The sequence below is a fragment of the Sipha flava genome, unplaced genomic scaffold (genome assembly GCF_003268045.1).
Source record: "Sipha flava isolate LNK unplaced genomic scaffold, YSA_version1 237_pilon_pilon, whole genome shotgun sequence".
Lineage (NCBI taxonomy): Eukaryota > Metazoa > Arthropoda > Insecta > Hemiptera > Aphididae > Sipha > Sipha flava.
In genome coordinates, this window is record NW_020272879.1 from 427,210 (window position 1) to 451,494 (window position 24,285).

Consider the following 24,285-nt stretch of genomic DNA (forward strand, 5'->3'; position numbering starts at 1 on the left):
CCATATACAATGGCAATAATTTCATTAAACCTATTTTTAACCCTGGAATGAGTTCCTATATAATTAACGAGGAAGATCTTATTTGCATGTGTATAAATAAAATATGAATTATAATATAATAATAAATATATATATATATATATATATATATATATATATATAAATGGTAGTTAGTGTATTTGAGATATTTTACAAGATTATTTTGCAAAATTATCTTTGTTGTCCAGTGAAGGTTCCAAAGCATTGAAATTCTTTGATAACTCCACTATGTATCATAAAATTAGGTTATAGATATTTTTGGTATTTTGGTTACAGGGATGAAAAAAAAAATGTAAATGTTAGTTAACAGTTATTAACAATACATTCAATATATAAACAAAGTTGTTTTACATCTATCAATTTCCTTATTTTTCTACAACGAATTATTAGATACCTAAGAAACAAAAAATAAAAATAAATGAATATACACAAGCAAGACAATAATATATAATAAAATATAGCAATAGCAAAGAATTGTCAAATCAGCTATTGAATTATAAAAATAAGAGTTCAAAACTTTAAAATAAATAAAATTTTATTTGATGGATCATTGAATAAATTTAACTAATTATTAGTTTAATTAATATAACTTAAAGTTTAAGTTTCCAATAAAATAATTCAATTTTTTTATACTTCATTTCATAAATTTTTTTAAGTTTCCGAGTAGTTAAAATGTATTATTTATTTTTGAGATTTTTAATAAAAATTTAAAAAAGAAAGATACAATCAATAAATAAAAAACTATAGTATCTTAAAACAATTAATTTTGTTTAGTGTACAATTAAAATGCATAGATTTTATTCATCAGCCGACGTATCGTCTTCCAGAGCAGCTGTAAGAAATAAATTGTATAGTATTACATATATTTTAATCCTAATTTTAATATCTTTCACAACTATGAGTAAACATATTATTGTCAACTTTACCATCTTTATTCTGTGTTATAACTTTATCTAGTTCATTTCGAAGTGTTTGTACATTGCATTGATATATACTAGTAGAGTCCTCAGTAAATTCAGTTTTGTCAAAAGTGGGACTTGGCTCTGGAGTTCTACAGAGTGGTAATATCATTTCTGGTGAACTTATATGTCTACAATTTATGAATCAAGACAAGTTTTAAATTTAAGTTCTATAAATATACACACAGTATACTATTAGACAAATAATAATTACTTAGTGATACTATTCAAAAATTAATAGCAAATAAAGTTAATAAAAACTTCAACATTTCATACATACAAATTATTTATTCCATAAGTCTTATCCAATAATGTTTTCCATTTTTGGTCTTGTGTTTTCTCAATTTCTTGTGACAATATTTCACATCGTTCTCTTAATATTTGTTCTTCCATTTCTTTGGCTAAATAAAAATGTAAGGAAGTTGATAATGGTAAACATTTAAAAAAAGTACTCTACTTTTTTTTTAACTCACTCTTTAATGTTGTTTGAAGTTTAGCAATTTCAAGTTGAAATCTTTGTCTAGTATTTTCAAACTCTTGCTTTAATTGACTTTCAATTTTTTCTCTTTGAATCTCTAATTTTCCTTGTTGGTCCATCTATAAAAAAAAATATAAATAAATCGTGTTAAGAAATTATTATTAATAAATTTAAATATTTATTAAAATACACTTACTTGTTGAGATAATAATTTATCTAAATCATAAAATTTGTCTGCTAATTTCTTTTCTGATTCCATTTTCACTTTACTGATTCTCCTTTCTTGCTCAGTTTTCAATTTCAATATTTCTTTTTTGGGTACATAATCTTTATTTATTTTACATTGTAAATCTTTAAGTAATTCTACTGTTGAACTACAAGATTTATGTGCACTAACTTCTTCGGATAATAATCTAACACGTTCATCAAGTTCTTTACGTCTATTTTGTTCTATTTTTAATTGTTCTTGGAGTTGTTGTATCTACCATAAAAATATATAACTCAAAAATAATAATTTGAAAATATTTAATAAATTAATTAAATAATTTAAATTTGAATAAAATAATAAAATATATTTATATATTACATTTATTTTAAGTTTAAGATTTAATTTAGAAACTTATAGATTTATGTGATAAATATAATACATGGATAAAATGATTTATTTGAGGTAAGAAACTTAAAAAATAACATAATACTAATATAGAAAAGTGTCTTTCCTCAAATGAATTATATATATAAATATGTAAGAATACTTCACTTACAACTATTTTGCTATTATCGGTTTGATCATTTATATTGTCTGATTCATGTTTCTATACAAAAAAATTAGAGAAAAATTAAATTTTATAAGTTATAGTATATATTAATTTTTATAAGTACTCATTTAAAATAAATGTTGAAATAAGACTTACAGTTGATATTTTAACTGGGTTAGATGTACTGCTAGAAGTATATATGTTATTTATTTTGTCCATAAGCTGATAATAAAATATAATTATATTGTGTTTGAAATAAAAATACAAAATAATAAAATTTTCTTTACTTCGTCATTTATTTGTTTTAAATATTGATTTTCTTTGTCTAAATTGGTTGAAGATAATTCAAGTGTTTGAATCCTATCCAAAGCTTCTGTGTATTTAGTATCTAACTGATCTAGTTGTTCTTCAAGTCTTTTAGTTGTTTCATTTTGACTGGATATATCTTGTTTAAGATTTTCTAGCTTGTATTTGAGTAATTCAGTTATTTCTTTGTAACCCGATGATTCTTGTTGTAATCTGTCCTTATCAATGGTAACCCTTTTCAGATATGCTTTAAGCGATTCGGTTCTCTAAAATAAAAAGTGTAAATAAATTTCCAAAAAAAATATAGGTTAATCTATATGAGTTAATCTAAAATTTGTCACCTTTAAAGCATATCTTGTGCGTTTATGGGTTCCATAAATGTCTTCATGGCTGGTTGAAAATGATATTGTATTCTCCGTATCAGAGTTATCTGATGTACGATGTTCTTTAGTAATGCCTTTTATTAAATCATGTAAGATCAAATTGTATATTATTAAATAGATATTTGTTAATAATTTTTTATTTACAGAAAATAGATGGTTACAATTATATTTTTATTTTCAATTAAAAATCCACTGTGTATGTATTTTTTTTAATTACTAACTATGAATAATAATACTTAGTTTAATCAAAATAAGAAAAATATTGAGTATTTAAAACATAAATAAACAATAAAATATTAATTATTGTTTTAATAAATTATTTTACAAGTAAATTTTATATAATTATTAATATGGTATTTATTTTTTTTAATAGCTGGTAATATTTACCTGGTGTTGACTTAGATTTTGGTAGGCCAATTCCTTCAGAGCTGAAATTCATACAATTTTTTAGTTAATAAACTTAAAATTGAAATGTTGATAATATTTATGGATACATAGGTAAGTCTTAATAATATAAACATGAAACTTACTCGCTATCTTCAGATTCACTGTAGTTCCTTATTATGGTATCTTGTTGTACAATTTTATCATTTCTTTTATTTGGGCTATACCAATAATGTGGACCTTCGTCTTCAGATGTTTCACTGTCTTTAACTTCTAAATGGGTATCATCATGATGCTCGTCATGTACTTTAGGCATTCTCATAGATAACAAAAGACTACGCTTTGAGCGAAGACTATCATCACTTTGGCTATCCGAATCTCTCTGTTGATTTTCAGATGCATCATACTTAGATTTTATTTCTAAACATAATGATTTAGAACGTTCAAATTCTAAAGAATTATTTTTAATATTTTCAATTGGTTTATGTTCATTAAAAGATTTGCTTTTACTGAATGAAGAATGAGCAAAATTCATTTCTGGGCTAAGCTGATATAATGCTTTATTTACATCTGATGGAACAGTAAGTTTAAAAGTTCTTAGTGATGTAAAAGATTTATTTCTAACATGTTTATTAGAAGTAGTTTCCTGTTTACTCGTAGTAGAAGTTCCATCAATAATACTGTCTGCAGACGCAGAAACTTTTTTTTTATTTGTATTCATCAGTTTTGTAGTGATAAAATTATAAAATGTATTACATTTTTTACTTTCTACTTTTTTTTCATCTGTATCAGGACCTGTTTGATTGGGATCAGTTGGAAGACTTTCATCACTCCCCCATTCTAATTCTGAATCATCTGTATTTACTGAACAAATAATTGGATCAGGGATTTGTTCGATATTTTCTTGGGTTTCTTTTTCAGTCTTTTCATTGACATCTGTTGTGTGCATTATACTAGTCTGTATGAAATCCCAGCTTCTAGGTGGATCCATTGGTGGTGGCATTGTGCACTGAGATACTGATTCTTCATCTTTGATCGGTACAGTATTAACAGATGTGTTTTTATCAACTACAATTAATTTATTTTTCTCAACTAATTTTTTATTTGATTCTATTGAGCAATTATCTGCTTCACTTTCCAGTGTAGAATTTAAATCTATGTTTTCTTTTTCATTTTGATTGTTTTCAATTGCTATTTTTTTTGATTTTAAACTATCAGCATCAATAATTTTAGAGTTTACAGTTGTATTTTCTTTTTTTTGTACTTTTATATTATTTTTCTCAGTTTTTAAATCATTTACATTAATATCTGAAAGTGTAGAGGCAATGTTTTCTTTTTCATTTTGATTATCTTCATTGTTTAATTTTGTTACGTTGTGTTCTTTTTCATGAAGTATAGTTTCATTATTTGATTTTGTTACTATATGTTCTTTTTCTACAATTACAGTTTCAACATCAATAGTTTTTTTATCTTTTGAATTTTCTTTGATTTCTTGAATCTGAGGTTCTTTATTTTGGTCTGAATCATCCAAAACATTTTCCTGAGATCTAGTTCTAGCCATAACACTCATTTTTTGCATAGAAAGTTGATTGACTACTTTAGAATGTCCCTCTCTAGATGCATAGTCTTTCACAGATAAACCTAGAAAAAATATGTTGAATTAATACCATAATTATTAATATTACTTATTTTAATTATCTTGCCATTTATATCACGAGCATCAAGATGACTTCCTCGTTCTAATAACAAATCTATAATAGACATATTTCCCAGTTTTGCTGCTACCATCAAAGGTGTACGTCCTTGTTTATCTGCTAAATTTATTAACGCTCCATTGTCTAATATATATTCGATTAGGTCTCGATTTTCAGCAGCACATGCAATATGTAATACTGATTCACCTACCTAAAATTATAATTTTATATTACATTATTTATAAATATAACATAAATCATACTTCTCAAATGCTAATATACACCATACATGATGTTTTTTAATATTTTAATGAACATTAGGGAATGGTTTAAAATTAGATAGTTATACAAAAAAATAATTTATTATATTTGATGCAAAAATTGTATAGTCAATAAATCATTTGAGAAACATTTAGCAAGTGTAAAAAAGCAGTGCATTAGGTGGTTATACTTACAGCATTTTGTGCATTTATATTAATTCCCTTTTTAAGTAACATAGATATTATAGTGAATGAGCCCTGTTTTGCAGCTAAATGTAAAGCAGAATTTTTATTTATGTCTGTGCATGTTACATCAGCTCCTCTCTCCAACATTAAATGAACACATTCTTTTTGACCGCATTCTACAGCCTATACGTGCAATGTTATTTTACTGATATTTATATAATGCTAAATATTAGATGTTAAAATATAGTATATTACGTATAGTAAATTGTAGTTAATAAAATGTTAGTATTGAACAAATGACTTTGGAGAATTAATAATTTTATTGTGAAACATTATGTATCTGCTACATTTAATAATTATAATACAAAAATATTTATTATTTTTTTTATTAATATTAATAAATATTACCCATAGAAAATCATTAATTACTATTAATTTAACTTATGTAGGAATCATTCAACATATATTAATAATTTTTGTGGATTATCTTAAATTTAAAAATAAGTAATGAATTAATAAAAAGCAAATTTTAGCATACATTATTAGTGAGTTAAAGCAACATGTCAACATATATTTTTAATTCATCTTTAATTCTACGCCATTACCTACACCAAATTATTTAGTTCTTCAAAGTCATTGCTAAGAAAGATTAGAAAAAATCAAAAAAACTACCACCATATTTAAAAGATACCTTCAAGAACGGTGTAAACCCATCGCAATCAACATAATCTAAGCTAGCATTGTGATTCAACAGCACCCAAGCTATGTTATAGTAACCTTTAGCTATTGCCAGGTGCAATGGAGTTCTATCAAAACTGTCCACAGAATTCACATCATTAGGTTTCTTTTGTAACAACATTTTGACTTTTTCCAAGCTGCCATGCCATGAAGCTCTGTGTAATCGGGTCATTTTTTCCTCAGCTTCGGAGTCAATTTTATAGCAGTACATTGTACTATCCTGATCGTCGTCCAGCTCATCTCCTGAAGGTGTAGCAGAGCCACTTTTGTCTTCCTTCTTTCCTCCACCTTTTACTAATTTTAACATTTTCTTCATTTTGATTGTTTGGAATGTATCGTACTATCTCAAAAAAACATCTACAAACACTACTTTGGTGCAAAAAAAATAAATGTAATTAATACATTTGCAGTGTACGCGTTTAGTATTTAAACGCTATAGCTTTTATAATATCATGTGTGAGTGTGTAAGTATATGCAGTTTGTTTATTTTGCAGTTTCAACGACCACTTTGCGAGTTGGCGAAAAATCAATACTACCTTCAGCAGTGTTTTCGCTGCATGGAACTGTTTAACTATTCATTGTGCGCAAACGAGAAGAGTTACATCCCGTGTGTAACTGGACAAAGGGTCAATGGACAATCGGCAACGCGTTAAACATTACCGAAAAAGCAATGTTTACCGATAGAAACTATTAAAGACATTTCAAACGCAAACATTTTATCACAGAACATCCGGACGCTAAGTTCACATGCGCAAGACGCAAGTGAGCCAGTGTGAGTGTCGGTTGGACGTCGAAGCCCCGAGCGACCGAGCCGAGAGGGTTGAGGGATAATATATTAATTTTCAAACAATCCCCCACCGGCCGTCCAATCCCCACTTTCGGCTGGTGTACTTTTTCACCATACGTCAGTAGCACACTGGCCCGTCACTCGTCACCATGGATACTGATGCTACAAATAGTAAGCATTTTTGCTTTTTGCGTTCGCCGTTGGTTAAACTGTTGTTGTTGATATCGGCCAAATTGTTAATATTTTCATAATTCCACGGTGTCGGGTAACACGACCGCTACAATAGTTGACTAATAGTTGACCGTAGTCCGTTGGTTACGTGTTTGAAATGTTTCCCATAGTCCTTTCATGAGTCCACGACCCTGGTAGGCATGGGTCGTTTAATCGTTAGAAATGTATCGCCAGTGGCGTATTTTCAATTTTTTCTGGGGGAGTCCACAGTTTATACATAATTAATATAATATATAAACTAAATATTATATTGTAATAGTTACGTCCTTATGCAATTTTTGAAGGAGGTTGAACTAAATATATAATGTAGTAATCGTACAGTCTTATGTAATATTATATATTGTATTTAGCATTATATTTTATATTGTTATAAAATAAATTCCAGTTGTCTCGAATTTTTGGCCAACTCCTCTATCACTTCATCAACAGTAATTTCAACTTCCCTGCGAATGTTTAACATAGCCAATTCTGCAAATATGTAAGAATTATAGTTTATTTTTAATTTTTTTGAGAGGTTCTGGGAAAGGGTTCAGTACCCCTGGACCTCCCCGTAAATACGCTACTGTGTATCGGTGTATATCGTTTGTTATTCGCGTAGATTTCCGTAATCAAGTTGCGAATTGTTAAAATTTTTTAGCAGCTGTAAGCATTTTGTTTCACACAGCACAGGACCCTTTTTTGCGATCTAAATATATTTCTATAGGTATTTTTAAAACTACTCGTTTCATTCTGTTCCGTTGATTTTTTTTTTACACTGAAACTATATAAATAAGAAGTAAAAATGTATATCTCCCTAAGACTATCTCATGATTAATGATTACACGTTATATAACAATACTTTCAGATATAAAATGAATCCGAATATTTTAAGCATATGCCAAACTTGAAAATTCTATAATTAAATAAGGCTTTAAGTTAGAATATCTAACTAAACAATTTTTTTATTAATCAAAATAGCACATCTGCTTATTTAATTATGTATTTTATTAATCGTCTTAACGGCAGCACTTTTGTGACTTCTTGGTTCCGAACAAAACATGATAATACCGGCTTTTGCTTGGTCTGTTATTCACCTCCGATAAATAATATTTTACTATTTTTTTTAAAACCTACTTGTAAAAGACACGGTTGCATGTGGGCGACGATCTATCCTTCGTCTTTACGGTGGTAAGACTTATTCAAACTGAATGCTTTTGTTGTTAAGTCGATGAAAAATTACTATAACGGCTACTTGGCAAGGGCGTATTTGAGTTGAGGCCATGGGGGGGGGGGAACTATTTTTATTTCAATACAAACTTAAAAATAATTTACAGTTTATTACCTATAGCTCATGTTCCTGTTATAATGATAACATATAATGATAGACTAGTAATTTATATTATTAATTATTTATACATTACATTTTTTAAATAAATCAATGTATTATATTTAAAAAAATACGAGCCATGGGTTAGGCCCCTCCCCCCTCAAATACGCCCTTACTACTTGGTACATGTGACACCCGATTTTGACCTGAAACCGCAACCTAGTGTAACAAATAATTTTTCAATAGTTAAACGAGTTAATCGTGTCAATCAGGGTCAAAGATTTTGGCTTGAACATTTTTGAAAATTAAAACTTAAAATCGATTTGATTCACTGAAGCTAATTACTTTCAGTCTTTCTATAATTGAACAGTGAACTTGTAGGAATTAAAAAATGTAAACATTTTGGTGTTCATTTTTATGGTCAAACTAAGAATATTGAAAAAAAAATTCAATCCATTTTATATTATAAACAGTAAGATATAAGTTAGCGATTAAAATGTACATAACTTTTATGAAAATGTTGTCTATATTTAACTTGTACAATTTGGTAATGAACTAGGTTAGGTTAGTGGGAAAACATTCTAGTTTATGTTAAACGTCTATTTATATATAGTAGATGCATCTAAACGTAAGTTTACTTGACTTTTAGATTAAAAGCGTACAAAATACATTTGACCAGATCATAGTATAGGTATATAAATAAAAAAAATAGTATAAAATAAAAAATAAAACTAGTAATAAAATAAAAATAAAAATAATATGAATAGTAATTATAGTATATAAATTTAAAAAATGATATAGGTAAAACGAACTAATCACTAGTTATAAATTATTTGGTAACCCGACCGTTTTCTATCTATTCGAATAGATTAGCTATTATTTAGCTAATTGTTTTGAATAATATCTATATTTTCTAATACATTTAAAGTCACATTTTTAACAGTAAATGTAAAATGAAAACCGATGACACACCTTTCGCATGCAGTGCCGTAGCAAGACCGTTGCGAGGCCTTAGGCAAAATCAGTACAATTTTCTTACGTCTAAATATATTTAACTATTCTAATTTGACAAATTTTGGGCACCTGCATTTATTTTAAGTGCGAGGCTCTAGGCAATTTCTTAAGTTGCCTGCTCGCTAACGACGGCACTCGAAACCATCAAAATGCCCGTAGGATGGTATACGAATATTAAATATTTGTGTATTATTGCAATTTACAAAATATTAACAATAAAAATAAATTATAAATTGTAATCTATTTAGTGATTATCTATTTGATTATGTTTACCTTAGAAGACAGTGTTACTATATGTAATGAAATAACAGCATGTGTGAGGCGCGTTCACTATTGCGACGATGACAGTTGTTGAGTCTGATAACCAGTGATCACCGGCTTATCACCATGTGAGTTCAACTTCAACGATTTTTCGCGTACAAGTGTCCGCTTGATCTTCGTCTATTATAATATTAATTTGTGTTCTAAAAACTAAAACTAAATAAATTATAGAAAATGTTTTATTTCGCTTCTGCCGTAAGGCTGCGACCGGCTGTGATCGTTACGACGGCCATACGGTGTGTCGAGCGGAACCTATCTATCGGTCGTCCGTTTTTAGGAGGCGGATATTTGCGAAACTTAAACACTTGCAATGGGTCAACCGCGACTATTCAAGTTAAGGGTATCAAGAAACGTACTCAGAGGCGGAAGCCGATTTCTGTGGATGATATCGGCCAGATACCAGGGGTGAGTACCTCAATACAAAATTCGCACAGAAGTCTGTCGTGTATGTCGTATGTTATTTATCTTGGCTATTTTTCATTATTTCGGACAAGTATTATTGTGTACCTCTTGGTAGATAAGTCTAAGGTCTTCTAATCAACACATAGACATTAGACATTAGAATGCTACAAAAAAGATTTACGGCATGTACAAGACATTTTCCTGTTTTTGTGAAATATTTAAATGTAAAAAATGTTTTTTGAATATTTCATGTGTATATATTTAAATAAAAATTTGCTTCTTTATTTGCAGTTTTGGCGTGTATCTGCTTTTTCAACGTCAGAGGAATTTCGGTTGGAAGAACTTCATACAGCACTCTTAGAATCCAATATGTACCAGCCCACTAGTCTGTACAACGGTTCTGACGACAGTGCTGGTAAATGGATGAGTGGCAGAAGTGGTTTGCTCTATGCAGGATACATCATAACTTATATGTTTTAGAGCCTATGCCTCCTGACGTCATCCATGCAGTGTCCAAATTTCATGTGACCAGTGAGCCCAGACACTTGTATTTTTTTCGCGAAGGTTCAGTGGTAGGCTGGAACATGACTGACCTTGAGGTTAATACTTTGATGAGCTTCTTGTCTGAACATGAGATTGGGCCCTATAATGATGACATTGTCCAGAATGAGAAGGAGATTATGTTCTACACATACACTGAAGACAAGTAATGCCTGGTTTGTTGTTCAAGTGTATGATGATTTAAATTGTGTAACTTGAACTTTGATTTTTCTTAAATAGAACTGTAATTTAAATGGGAAGTATGATTCAAGTATTTCTGAGTAATGTCAATCAAGCTTTGAATTTTTTATTTTGATAGCTTTTAACTTATAAGCACAGGGTATTTATTTATTCTGGAGCATAATTACTTTTTTTTTTTCTGGAAATATAAGTATTTTTGTTAATAACTAATAAGCAACTCAAGTTACCAGCTATATTCATTTAAATGTTAGAAAAATAGGTTAACAAGAAAAATAAAGGAAGAATAAAATTTTATCTTAAAATTAAATTTCATAATATATGACTAAAAATTATTAATTATTTTAAACCTATAGGTTTTATAACTAGAAAAAGTATTAACAATCTGATATAAATCTTTTACCTTCTCAGCTACACTAACTATTATAAATTAGATTATTTAGTTAAGTGATAATAGACCAAGAAGACATGATAAAAAGAAATGTATGAACAAATTTAAAACTAATATTTAGGTTTGTTAATCATAAATACAAAATCAATTAGTTAATTATGATGTATCTGGATTATTAACATTTTGAAGTTGGTGGTATCATCATACCCAGATGTCTTTGTTTCTAAAGGATTTTTCATTATAATAAGAAATAAAAATATTAATTTTGTGATCTATGAGGTATAAATAAAAGTGAAGGAACATCTGAAAAATAAATAACTATTAAAAAATATTTGAAAATTAGGTAATTATTGATTTATTATTTTTTAACTATATTTTAATAATTTTTTTAAATTTCAAAATTATATATTTTAAATTAATTTTAATGTACTTCTAACATATTTATGTAATTTTTGCTATTTTGCATCAAAATGTTGATCATATTTGCATTAGTTATAACTAGGTCTTTTAATGGTGGTGTCTGCATTGTGTTTTCCAGGAGGAGTTCCATTCAAAAGGGAAATTTACATCTTATTACAAAAGACTGTGGCATGGCCTGTGATTTGGATAGGTATACATTCTCCAACGCTATGGCTCACAGTGTAAAACTGGGTACATGGGAAGCACAGCTCGAAGAATACATAGATTCTGTTGAGTTTGTGACCCAAGTGAGTTGGTCATCATCGTGATCACTCTTTAAACTTAGTGTACCTTTCATGGTACATCCCATTGTTTAGGATCTACAACATGGGCTGCCTATTCGAATCACTAGAAAAGAAGTAATGAAAAAAACTGGTGAATTGTTTGGATTGAGGCACAAAATTAATTTAAGTTCAGATCTCCTTGATTTACCAGATTTCTATTGGGAACGAGAACAACTAGAAAACTTCTATCGTTCTACGTGTAATTATTTTAGCATTTCTTCACGCCTTAAGGTAATACAATTATATTTTTTTTTTGTTTATATCAGTATTTTTTATTTGATTGCTTTTTCAGACAATGAACTTGAAAATAAACCATTGCCTAGAACTTGTTGAACTTTTGTCATATAATTTGAGTGACAAACATCATATTAGATTAGAATGGATGATCATTGTATTAATTATGGTAGAGGTTGGCTTTGAAATAATTCACTACATTGAGTTGTATGTAAAATAAAGACTGTTTCTAATTTCCTTTATTTATATTATTTTCTCTTGCTACTATTATAATTTTATAGAGCATTTGCTTTGTTTAATTTAAAACTTATTATAATTATTATTTTTATGTTTCTTAATAATGTGTAATAAATTGAAAATCTGTAATTATTTATTTTTATATTTTAACCAACATTTGAATACTTAAAAAAAAAAAAAAACATTAGTCTTCACTTGTACATATTCTATTTCTTCTTTGACAGTTATGACAAATTAATATAACCTACACTGATTTTTAGGGTTTATGAATTTCGACCATATTGATCACAATCATCTTTCCCAATATTAGACTTCTTTTGCATCTGCGAACCCTTCCTTTCTTGGTTTGATTCTTATTTTATAAATACAATTTAATGAGTTGATGTCCTCTCAGCTTTAGACTACTTCACATCTTTAGTTATACCCCAGGTGGTATTCTCCTCATTTCTGTTTGGTTAATTTATAAACTCGGCTGCTTTCGTCTTTCATAATGCAAAGCTCCAAACCTTATTTTTGCTGATATGAAAATTTTCTTCTAAATTAAACCTATCTCTGACTGTCAACTTCTTCACAATAATCTTCAGCGATTAGTGTCTTGGGGAGAATCCTTACGACTTGTTCTTAATGTCTCCAAAAGAAAATTTCTCTGTTTTCTGCTTATAAATTTAATATATCCTGTTCACCCCATGACTATACACCAGTATAGTATATATATCTTTTATAAAGTAAAGTCTTTGTGATCATTGACACAGCAAAAATACTATTCCTGTCTATCCTACTTTCCTTAAAAATTGACCGCCCTGAATCATTATATTGTTTTTTTTTTAATGGTTCTGTCCACTATAAACAATATGTTCTCTTTGAAATTTCATTCTTTTCCTCAAACTACTATTTTAACTTTCCAATCGTCCATTTAATGTGCATTGTCCATACTGATCTCTATCTCCCTCCAATAAAAGATTATTTTCCATAGAACATTTAATTTTCATTTGTATCTTATCTGTAATGGGCTTGTCTCATAATGTAATATAAAATAAAATAATATTAATATCTTAGTGCATATTATATATTAAAATAATAATAATAATAATAGATTAAAAGTTAATGTCTAATGGAGTGCTGGTGCATAACCAAAAAAACTGTTTATTTCATTAAAATTCATTACAAACAATTATTAAAAATACAAATAATTTTTACAATTAAACCACTAAGTATACAAAAAATGTATTGTATTTTTATCAAAAGAAAATAATAATTATTAATTCTCAAGTAATATAATTTAATGTTTACAATATCACATTTATAAAAATTTATTCAATAAAACAATAAAAAAAAAATATTGCACAGGGTTAAAATAACATTTTTGTTTTAACTTATATCTTATAACTTTATAATTCGTCAATATTAGATTAAAGAGTGTACTAGAACTATAATATTATTAAAATATTAATTTTTCTAGAATAATTTTAGAATAATTAATAATCAATTTGATAAAAATATGAACATAAAAACCCATACACGAGTTGTATAAATATTAAATTCGGTTCTGTAAATAAAGTTTGATAAACAAAATTAGAAGTAATCACCAAACTGATTTCTTTCTTCTGTGATCCTAAAAAAAAACATAAAATAATTAAATATGGAAGTGATTTTTTTTTTTTTAAATACCATTATTTTAGAATATTCAATGATCTTAAATTTCATATGTTATATTTTTATAAATTAAGAGGACGTAATAATTCAATTCAGTTGTCTAAAAAAAAATTATTTTGCGAATATTTTATAAATTTGATTGCATATACCAGGGTTTAGTAATTAATATGTATTTTTGTTTTGATATCAATGTAGAACAGTATTTTGAAACTATGTATCAAATCTAATTCTCTGTTCCAAAACAGCAGTCCGATTTTGTTTGCTTCCACCATTATCAAATTCTAAGTTGTGTTCATTTTTTTTTTTTTTACTAGTCATTTTTTTATTACATTATTCTATGCTCACCAGTAAAATAATTGTCACGTTATTTGTTAAAAAAATACATATTAATAATATAAATAACAAATATAAAATTGTTGCTGATAAGATTTGTCTTGCATCGCATAACGAAATATTTATGGAGAATTCGTTAAATCTTGGGTCTGTTGACGGCGGCTCCGATAATCTTAATTACCAACAGCTTCAATGCCATAGAGTTTAATATCTATGTTAGATAATAATGATAACGTAAAACATTCGAATCATGCAAATAAAAACAAATACGTAAATACAATGTTTATTAATGATCAAATACAAACGCCATTGATTAAGCAAATGTATGCTTAATCAATACAAACAGTGCTAATAAAAACTGAACCACATAGAAAAATAAAATACGTCATTGAAATTCTGAACTAGCATCACCTCGTCCACAACTTATATACAAAAGAAAAATATTTGCAACACCCAATCGTTTTAAATAAATCACACAAGAACCTGCTGAAAATCCGCTATCTGAAATTAAACACACTTCGATACTATTGAAAATGCATCTATTAAACCATCTCCGCCAATATTTGTTAAAGACGGGGATGATTTTCCAGAATTATACTTGGTTTTAACAGAAAAGATTGAAAACTTTATGTGTAAATCTACTGAGGAACGCATAGAAACCCAAACGACAAATCCTACTTCAAATAAAGTATTAGCTCTTAACGGGCCAATATACGTGATAATTGACACAAAAGCGCAATACCGATTTTGGATATAACACATATTTTTAGATTATTTAACGTTTTTTTAAAGATAGGTTAAAAATTTCTCGCTGGCTAGATTCGGCTTACGGGTCATAGTTTGGAGACCCCTGCTTATAGGTTAGCTCCAAGTCCAAATCAAACTCTCTATGGTATTCTTCTTTCGACCTAACGAATAGTTAAATAAAAATATAAATAAAATATCTTTACCGAAAGTTGGATTAATATTAAAATTATATTTACCTCTTATAGTTGTAAAAATTTAAATAGTCACAATGTGAATAAATAATATATTTATATTATTGTACTAAATATAAGATGTTAATTATCTAAATATAATGTTATAATAATTAATAAGCAATTATATATATACTGAGATAAAAATGGGTTATATTGAGAAACAAAGTGGTAACATAAAAGTATAAAAAAAGGTAATTCATAATTCTAAATACAAAAAAGATCAATCTTTTAATGTACATTTTAGAATGTAATGCATTAAATGTAACTAATGCACTGAGTATTGTGTTATATACTTACTGTCAATTTCTGATCTAATAAATTCATACGAGCCATTTCAGCCAACAACTTTTGTTCGCGGTCTGTGACCTTAAGAGCCATTTTTTCAAATTTTGTAGGATCTATATTATCCTGTAAAATATTAATTATCTATATTTCATATATTATATTAAATAGAAAATGAGGATTACCGATGATTGTTCATTATTGCCAAACTCTGGATAAAGTTTATAGAACTCAGCTGATTCGGCTTCCAAGCGTTTCAGTTCGTCATTACCCGTCTCAATGATTTTGATGAACTCTTCACGTTCACTTATCAAAATTCGTTGTTCGTTTAGACACTGGTCAATTTTCTGTTCCAACTAAAGCAAATTCATTGATCCTAATTAATCAAATTCTTTACACTCTGGAGATATTAGATCAAAATTATAGCAATTAATAATAGTTATAGACGGAAATATGTTGATTTAGGAGATGTTAGTTAATTTATTAATATTTCGAAAATAATATGAATTATAGCTTTTAATTTAATCAGCAATACGTCAACTTGCTGGAAACTCCTTTACGCAACACTTTTACACCATCATGTGACTTATAACTCAGAATTAAATAATTGTTATTTTATACACTAAGGGAATACATTTTTTAGACTTCATTAGATTTTTTCAGGTTTGTTTAGAAAAATGAGAATTATTTTTTGTACATTTTGTCCCGTGAATTTTCAAAAATATTTAAAATTATATTAAGGTTTAACATATTTAAACGGTATAGAATTTTAATTTAAACGTTTAATAATATTATGATTTACATAAATTTTAATTAATTATTTTCATCTAAAATACCATAGGTTCTTAACCCCATGTTAGGTTAGGGACCCATGGGTTAACCCCATATAAATCTGGAAAATAAATTACCATTAGGTACATACTTGGGTTTTTATAGTTGTAAATAAATCTTCAACTTTCATTTTCCGAAGGGCATGTTCGCTCTTCCATCGATCTTCTTGAGATCGCCACATATTTCGAGCTTCTTCTCTACAAAATACCATGGTATGAAATATTTTTTTTTTAAATATTACGAAAATAAGGCTAATAAGGAGTAATACAGAAGAGACTTGATTTTGAATCTCCGAATGATTCTATGTTTTTTAAATGGTGACATTTTAAAAGTAATAAAAACCTTCGCAAATGATAATTGATTCTAGTGTGCTGAGGGTATTGTATTTTTTTAACTTTTTTTTAATTGTTTATAAAATACTGAAGAAAATTTATATTGAGTTATCGATTTTTGTATAAAACCGGATGAAACTGTTCGGTTGATTAAATTTAATTGATTCAAAAAATAAACAGACCACTGTTAAACCAAAGGACTTTTTCGTTTCACTCGAGTGGAAGAGTGTAACAATACCTTTACGGTTTAGTACCTACTCGAACATAAAGTCCATCAGGTACAATCGCTGACATTCATCGTCTTCGAATCGGATGAATAAATCTTTCAATTCGTCTACTTTATCACCCAAATCGACCGCAGCCGCCGCATTCGAACGGTGCACAGTTTTGTCAAAATCGTCCAAAAGTTTGAGGTCTTCACGCAAGAATTCGATCATCTCTTTGGATCTCTGTTTCAACATGGTCAGGTATTGCCGAAGTGCCCTAGCCCTAAAAATGCAAGACGTGACCGTTAAAACTACACTTTTTTTCGTAGTTACTACCATTTATTTGTTACCACCTTGACAAGCTTTGAACTTTTCGCTGTTCCAATTCCTCATATTTTTGTTCAATATTTTCCATTTGACCTTGCAATGATAAATACGCAGACTCTTGTCTCTTGAGTTCTTCGCACCGGTCCGAACGTCTTCTAAACGAAATCAATAATTGTGTCAATATGTGATTTGATAATAAATCAATTTTGCGATTGAAACCAAGGACCAAGCAATATACTGCATATATATGTTATATTCGCATGGAGCTCTATTAATTTATCATTCTATACAGAATATTTTTCAGTTTATTTACTTTAACTCGGCTACTTGGTCAACGAGTTCGTTTTTTAACTGTGTCGCTCGAGCTTGTCGGGTTCGTTGTTTGTCTTCTTCAACCAACTGATCAGCTACCAACTGTTCTTCCGATAACCTCTGATCACGTTCTGATTGTTCCCGTCGTTTCTGGTTTGCTGACTTTTTCTCCTCCATCCGGTCGTCCCACGATGATTCCGACGAACGCTCACGTACCCGCATTTCATACTAAAAATATTAATAATCTATAAGTCAAACGGTTTGAGTAAAAGACTAAGTTTACGACGCAACCGAGAAAAAATATTTTACGAAAATATCATGTACTTGAATCATTTTTTTCAGAGGTATTAATAAACGTTTTATAGTTTTATACTATTAATATACATTTTTTTTAAAAAAGATACACGATTGGTTTCCGAAAAAGTATACGAAAATTAAAATATTTTATTTATATTGTTTAATTAAAGCTCTGGAAAATAGGTAATAGTCCAATAAGACAATATCACAATATAAATGGTTAGATAAATTACAGTACATATTTAAAGGATGTCGGATGTTCATTTAATAAGTAATATCTATGTCTACATAAAATCTAAACATTTACATGTATTTTCACATAAATTAAATTAAATTTTAAACGAAGAAAAATATTTTTCACAGCAAATCGAAGTAAATCTTGACATACACAGAAACGTGTCACTGTCTTAGATCACCCTTCTATTTTTATAAAACTTATTATCAATGATACGATTTGGAATCCGAACGTATATAGTATATTATATATAATTTACTTGTTTAGCTTGTTTAGGATCACACGATTTGGAGCGCACATGATGTTTTAACTCAATTTCCCTGTCCATAATTGCGTCTTGTTTGCGTTTCAATTCCATCGCCATTTCTTCACAAGGCGTTTTTTGCCCCACTGAATTTGGCCTTGATAACGGAATGGGCTTTTTTTTCATCTGACCTTTCTGTAAAAGTGGTAAAATATATAAAAATTAAATTAATATTCGACATTGTTATTAGAGATATATCCTGATTTTACCCACCTTAAATTCTTCATCTTCACGTTGTCTGTCCTGAATTTTCTTACGCCACTTTTTTAATTCCTCTTCTTCTTCCTCAAGTTTTCTCTGTTCCCGTTTTTGAATTTCCAATTGCAACTCAGAACTGTAAACATATAAAAATATACTATATTAATCGTTCGTAAATACTTTTACTTCTAAAATACGTGAGAAACTCTGTAATTGGGCTAAAATGAAATATTTTAGTAATTAGTACTTTGGTCTACAATTCAAAATTTATACAAGTCCTGAATAACTTGATATAATGGTAAGAATCGCATTTAAGAAATCAATGCAAGGCCGGTGCAAGGGTTGTGTAACCAGTAAACTTATACAGGGCTCCGCAGAAGTGGAGCTCACAACAGAAAATCATATTATCATTGAACAAATACTAAAAATGTAGAAAAAATGTCGTTATTAAAAATGTTATGTTTTTAAAATTATAGTTGAAATAATAGTTCTGTAATATCCTAGATAATGGTACTAATGTACTGTAATTATATTAATACTTGTTCTTGGCACGGTAAATATTATATACAGTGGCGTATACATCCCTTTTGTATGGGGGGATAATTTGGAAAGAAATCATTTTTTTTTTACGTTTCTAACGACCCCACACTAAGAAAATTATTTTATAACATTTAAAAAATGTCTTGGGGGATCTAACCCCCACAACCCCCTTGTATACGCCACTGATTATATTTGTAATATTATTGTTAATAGAGACTGTTATGTATTATTTCATTAAAACTATTTTGCACGCTATTTGTAGTACCGGCCCTAGTTCTGAGTATGAGGAAAAGATCTATAATATGTATTTTAACGTTAGGATTTACCATTTCTTGTAGTACTGTGGTGAAGTCCAACTAGTGAACTTGTTTGAGTTGTTCTCCCATGTTTTAAAATACTGCGTGACACCGGCCCATTGTTCTCTTGCTTCGCATTCAGCTGCACGTTTCTTGTGCAATGCTTCATAAACCTGTGCGGGGTTCGCACGCCGGTTATTATTGCCTTTATAACTCATGATTATTTCTTTCACGTCACGGTTTCACTAGAATCTATCAGCTGTGATATGAAATAAAAAAAATTTAAAAAAATTAGAATTTTTAGCGAAGTAAAACGGTTAACTTTACATGTTTATACAATCTAATGTAACTTAAGGGAAAAAAGAACAAAACGTCAATAGACAGGTAGTATACTAGATATATTTCTACATACTATATCGTAACTAAGGCTTAACGCTCCATTGTAAAAAACAGAAGTAAACATATTGTGCTTACTCATATTGATTTTTTTTAAGTATACGATGGCCTGCATAATAATTAATTTTAGTATTCTCTAGAACTGAAAGTCATTGGATTTTACTACAGTTAATATTTTCTGTAATTAACGCAATAGAAGCACTATATAGTTATAGAAAGTTCTTATCGTGCGCTACATTCACTAAACACTACTTAAAAAAATGCATTATCTGTTTCCTATCATAAAAGTTATATGTAATTTATTTTTGACAAACACAATGTTTTTCATTATTATATGTTGTGGTGATCTATAACCATGACATCAAAATAACTACTATACACAATACAAGGCCGTATCCTTGAAGGGGGAGGGTTCAGACACCCTCGACATTTTTTCTTAATAAAAAATAAATTGAATGATTTTAAATTCCTATTATATTTCTTCTTTTTCTTTTGAAAATTTAATTTAATTTAAATAAAAATTTTGAAATTTGACATTCAAAAAACATAATTATATTTTAAACCTCTCACAAATTTTTCGTTGGCTATGGCGTCGGCAGAATATGCTTAATACAAAAAGGTAATTAGATGCCTAAATTAAGAGGGTTGAGGACTCGAGGCTTATTTTTATAAAAACTAGTTATTTATATTAAAAAAAAAAAAAAATGTAATTCATAAAATTTATATTTTTCGTGTTAAAAAGAACTGAAGTTTATTGTTAATATTTGGGATTTATAGTTTTCATTTTACAAGTATTACAAGTAGAAAAAAAAATTAATATAAATAGTAATTGAATTTCATTTATTTGGTTAAAGATTATGTTAAGCGATTATACAAAATCAGTCAATACTTCGGAATGGCACTAAAGGTTAAATATAACATATGTATTGTAAAAAAAAACTGTTGAAACATAAACATTAGATAATATTTGATCATTACTTACTTTGGTCCATAATACATCTGAACCAGAATACCATACAACATTTATACAATTTTGTTCACACTTAATTTAAGTAGTTATATATTAAAACTGAATAGTATCGAACGTTGAATATTTAATAATTTACAATTATAATTATAATTTAAATGTTCAGCTGATGGTCATTGCGAAACTTAAAACAATATGTAATAAATTATTCGAAAAGATAACGACTTACTAGAGAATAATTTACTTATTAATATTAAAAAAACATGGAGATCAGTTATATCACATATAAATATTTAAATCAAACGACTTACAAATGTTGTGCAGCGTAAGAAATTTTTCATAATAAATATAAATCGTTACAAATAACGTTATCAACATTTTGAAAATGACAACAAATATCTTATCTTTATTGGTGATAACAAACATAACCTATAAAAACATTTAAACTATAAATTTGAAATCATTCAATAAAAAAACTGAAAATGAGCAATTGTTACAAATTCATATTATTTGTAAATATTTGTACATTATTTATTGGAGTAGCTACCATAGGGCAAAGCGAGGCAGTGCTCCGGGACCTCGGAGGTCAGAGAACCTTGGAATCCTTGGAAAATTCTAAGATTGTATTTCCTTAAAATAATTTAAAATGTTGATAAATTTAATTCCTAAATTATACATGGTAGTTTGATAATTTGATAATTTATTTATTAGTGTCCGTTAGAGAAAAGAGTATACATAATGTTATAAAGAACAGAAAATAATAAAAGTAAATACAGAATATTGAGAACATTAATTATGGAATATAATAAATGGAACAGAAATTATTAAATATTAAAATTAAGTATTACGTGGCAATTATTTATTCAAAATAAATTCTAGCTACGATTGAGTATTTAAATAGAATAATAATTCACGCAATATGCAATATGTTTTTTTTATTATTAAACTGGATTTCTTTTTTACTTTGTATAATTTTCAATTAATTAGTATCGTTTATCGTTTTATAGGAAAAACTCGAGTAGGGTCCTAGATTTTGAAAACAGCATGAATTGGATCCCGGTATATTTTATGGAGTACATGAGTTGCCTGTAAGCGTTACCCAAGAAACACCACACAGAAGTTGGCTAGAATGTTTCCTAAAAATTTTGTTTTTTGATGTGTTAAGTTAAGGTTTAATATAAAAATTATTAAAATATTAATTGAAATTATTATTAAATTAGCTTGATTTTGACATAAAAATATTGTGTTTTTTCTTTTTCTTATAAATATTTATACTATAATAAATTAATAATAAGTTTAACCTAGGAAATAAGTTTAAAAGATATGTCTTTTATAAAATTAATCGGGTCAACAATTTTCCACTTGTAAAACATCTTTTCTCATAAGACATTTTATTTTTACTGCTGTTTTTTTGATTAACTGTATGGCTGAGCTCTGAAGTGGTACCTAAATTTCACTCTGAATTCCAAGTAAAATTTCTATTAAAACAAAAATTTTAGGGTGACTGCATTTTGCATGAAAACTTTAAATAATATATAAAATAAAGATATTGGCGTGGACCTAATTTGAGTGTTATCGAATAACACCGCGGACCCAACTCGTGTTTTTTTTAAGTGATTAAATATCTTTGAACCCAACTAGTATTTTCCCATTTCATAGTAAGTATTCATAGCTAAAAGAACGATATGACGTATATATTTTGAATTTTTATATAAAGATAATATTAAAGAGGGGCCCAATTATTTTTACTGCATCGGAGCCCTTTCCTACCTAGTTACGCCTCTGACATTATTCATTTTCCATATTCGGAAATAAAATTATTCTATTTACATAAGTTGTTACTTGTTGTATGACATTGTAATTTGTTTTTATTTATTCAAAATTTAATAATCCTATATTATTTAAGTGTTTAAATCGAAAACTGCAGTGGAGTTTCTATGGAATATTGCTTCTCCAGTTTCTCTAATGGTCGTTTTTACTAAACTATTCTGTTATAATATAATTGAGTTAGTTATATTCGCAAGAGAGTTTATTAAAAATGTATATTATACAAACAAACATAAAACAATTCACTTAAACTAATAAAAGTTAGCGTTCAGTCCAGGTTTTTACCTTATTATCTTTTTAGATAATACGTATCAAAATTATTATATGCTTAACAATAAATATTGATCACATTATACATAACAGAAAAAAAACAGGAAAACTATGAATAGCTAAACAAAACAAGTAATTAAAATTGTATATTTAACCATGGCTAGTATACATTTTTTGTATTTTCCAGCCTACAAATACACGAAATATTCATTTTACAAAATATATGTGTTAAATTAATCTATTTTACATTTTTTCATATATGGTAATCATTTACACAAAAGAAACACCATTTAAGGGGGTGTAGATGTTATGAAGTGATTATGGTCATATGTGTATGTCCATGGTAAAAACTATACAATTTCGGGTTCACATTTACCCATTTTAAATCCTAATGATGCATACAATTATACATGACCTTCTGAATAATAAATTAGTTTTATGTAATAATGGCATAATTTGAAAAATGTATTAAAGTAATCTAACATGGGTAGTTGAACATTTTATTTATAATTTCGCAATTTATCAGCACTCCATTGACGTGAATGTAAGATATAAGGGAATTACGCTTACAATTAGCTTATGATTGCTGAGAAAAATCGACTTGCAGTAAAATTATTGTATTACGGGTATAATTTGATATAGGTGTACAAGATATATGATTTGATATTTTTGTTTGACGTAATTTTAACAAAGCAACGAAACAACATGCGTACATGTCCTTCAAATTTAAACATTTAAAAATAATTTTTTTAATCACCAATTAATCTTATAAGTACATACTAAGCGATGTTGAGGCAATATTTTTAATTTTTCTATTTCGCTTACCTGACACGATTTTGTGTACATCAGCCAACCAAATTTTACAGTCACAAAGATTTTTTTATGAATTTTTTTCAATAATTTTGAAAAAAAAAGTGATTATCGATCGTGTGATACGTTCGGCCGTCGTATACAATCTGCACGTTGTTGTTAAATAGCGCGTTCAGCAAGTACAAAAATACTACTCACCATCCCAGCGTCCGCAAAAAAGGCAAAATGTGCAATAACAATTATACTGGTAGTAGAGGTGAAAACGTCGACTGGTTTTTTTCTTCTTATTTTAGAAAATTG

The 24,285-nt window shown here is 28.0% G+C and overlaps 3 protein-coding genes across 8 annotated transcripts; 1 reads left to right on the forward strand and 2 right to left on the reverse strand.

Moving 5' to 3' along the window:
- Positions 1-736: 736 nt before the first annotated feature.
- On the reverse strand, positions 737-7,351 carry LOC112683910 (ankyrin repeat domain-containing protein 20A2-like). 4 transcript variants are annotated; one of them, XM_025555114.1, is made up of 14 exons: positions 6,139-7,348; positions 5,457-5,630; positions 5,011-5,212; positions 3,454-4,948; positions 3,311-3,351; positions 2,882-2,997; positions 2,522-2,806; positions 2,391-2,456; positions 2,241-2,291; positions 1,673-1,957; positions 1,472-1,595; positions 1,279-1,399; positions 966-1,129; positions 737-871 (listed from the first exon to the last, which is right to left on the reverse strand). In XM_025555114.1, exons 1-14 carry the CDS (start codon positions 6,499-6,501, stop codon positions 837-839), a joined length of 3,522 nt encoding a protein of 1,173 aa, XP_025410899.1. In that variant the 5' UTR covers positions 6,502-7,348; the 3' UTR covers positions 737-836. The 4 variants fall into 4 exon arrangements, with proteins under 4 accessions (XP_025410899.1, XP_025410903.1, XP_025410902.1 ...); XM_025555118.1 differs by lacking the exon at positions 5,457-5,630 and having other exon boundaries at positions 6,722-7,345; XM_025555117.1 differs by lacking the exon at positions 5,457-5,630 and having other exon boundaries at positions 6,225-6,312.
- A 2,550-nt stretch (positions 7,352-9,901) lies between these two features.
- On the forward strand, positions 9,902-12,594 carry LOC112683912 (required for meiotic nuclear division protein 1 homolog). The gene is made up of 6 exons (XM_025555120.1): positions 9,902-10,249; positions 10,538-10,661; positions 10,727-10,952; positions 11,914-12,082; positions 12,152-12,349; positions 12,411-12,594. Exons 1-6 carry the CDS (start codon positions 10,019-10,021, stop codon positions 12,570-12,572), a joined length of 1,110 nt encoding a protein of 369 aa, XP_025410905.1. The 5' UTR covers positions 9,902-10,018; the 3' UTR covers positions 12,573-12,594.
- Positions 12,595-14,093: 1,499 nt separating this feature from the next.
- On the reverse strand, positions 14,094-24,285 carry LOC112683951 (trichoplein keratin filament-binding protein). Of its 3 annotated transcripts, none has more exons than XM_025555214.1 (11): positions 24,001-24,285; positions 19,746-19,974; positions 18,895-19,015; positions 18,637-18,816; positions 17,847-18,073; positions 17,560-17,688; positions 17,259-17,489; positions 16,760-16,865; positions 16,023-16,193; positions 15,853-15,963; positions 14,094-14,201 (listed from the first exon to the last, which is right to left on the reverse strand). In XM_025555214.1, the coding sequence occupies exons 2-11, from the start codon at positions 19,931-19,933 to the stop codon at positions 14,172-14,174; spliced, it is 1,494 nt and encodes a 497-aa protein (XP_025410999.1). In that variant the 5' UTR covers positions 19,934-19,974; positions 24,001-24,285; the 3' UTR covers positions 14,094-14,171. The 3 variants fall into 3 exon arrangements, with proteins under 3 accessions (XP_025410999.1, XP_025410998.1, XP_025411000.1); XM_025555213.1 differs by lacking the exon at positions 24,001-24,285 and adding an exon at positions 21,094-21,201; XM_025555215.1 differs by lacking the exon at positions 24,001-24,285 and adding an exon at positions 20,190-20,379.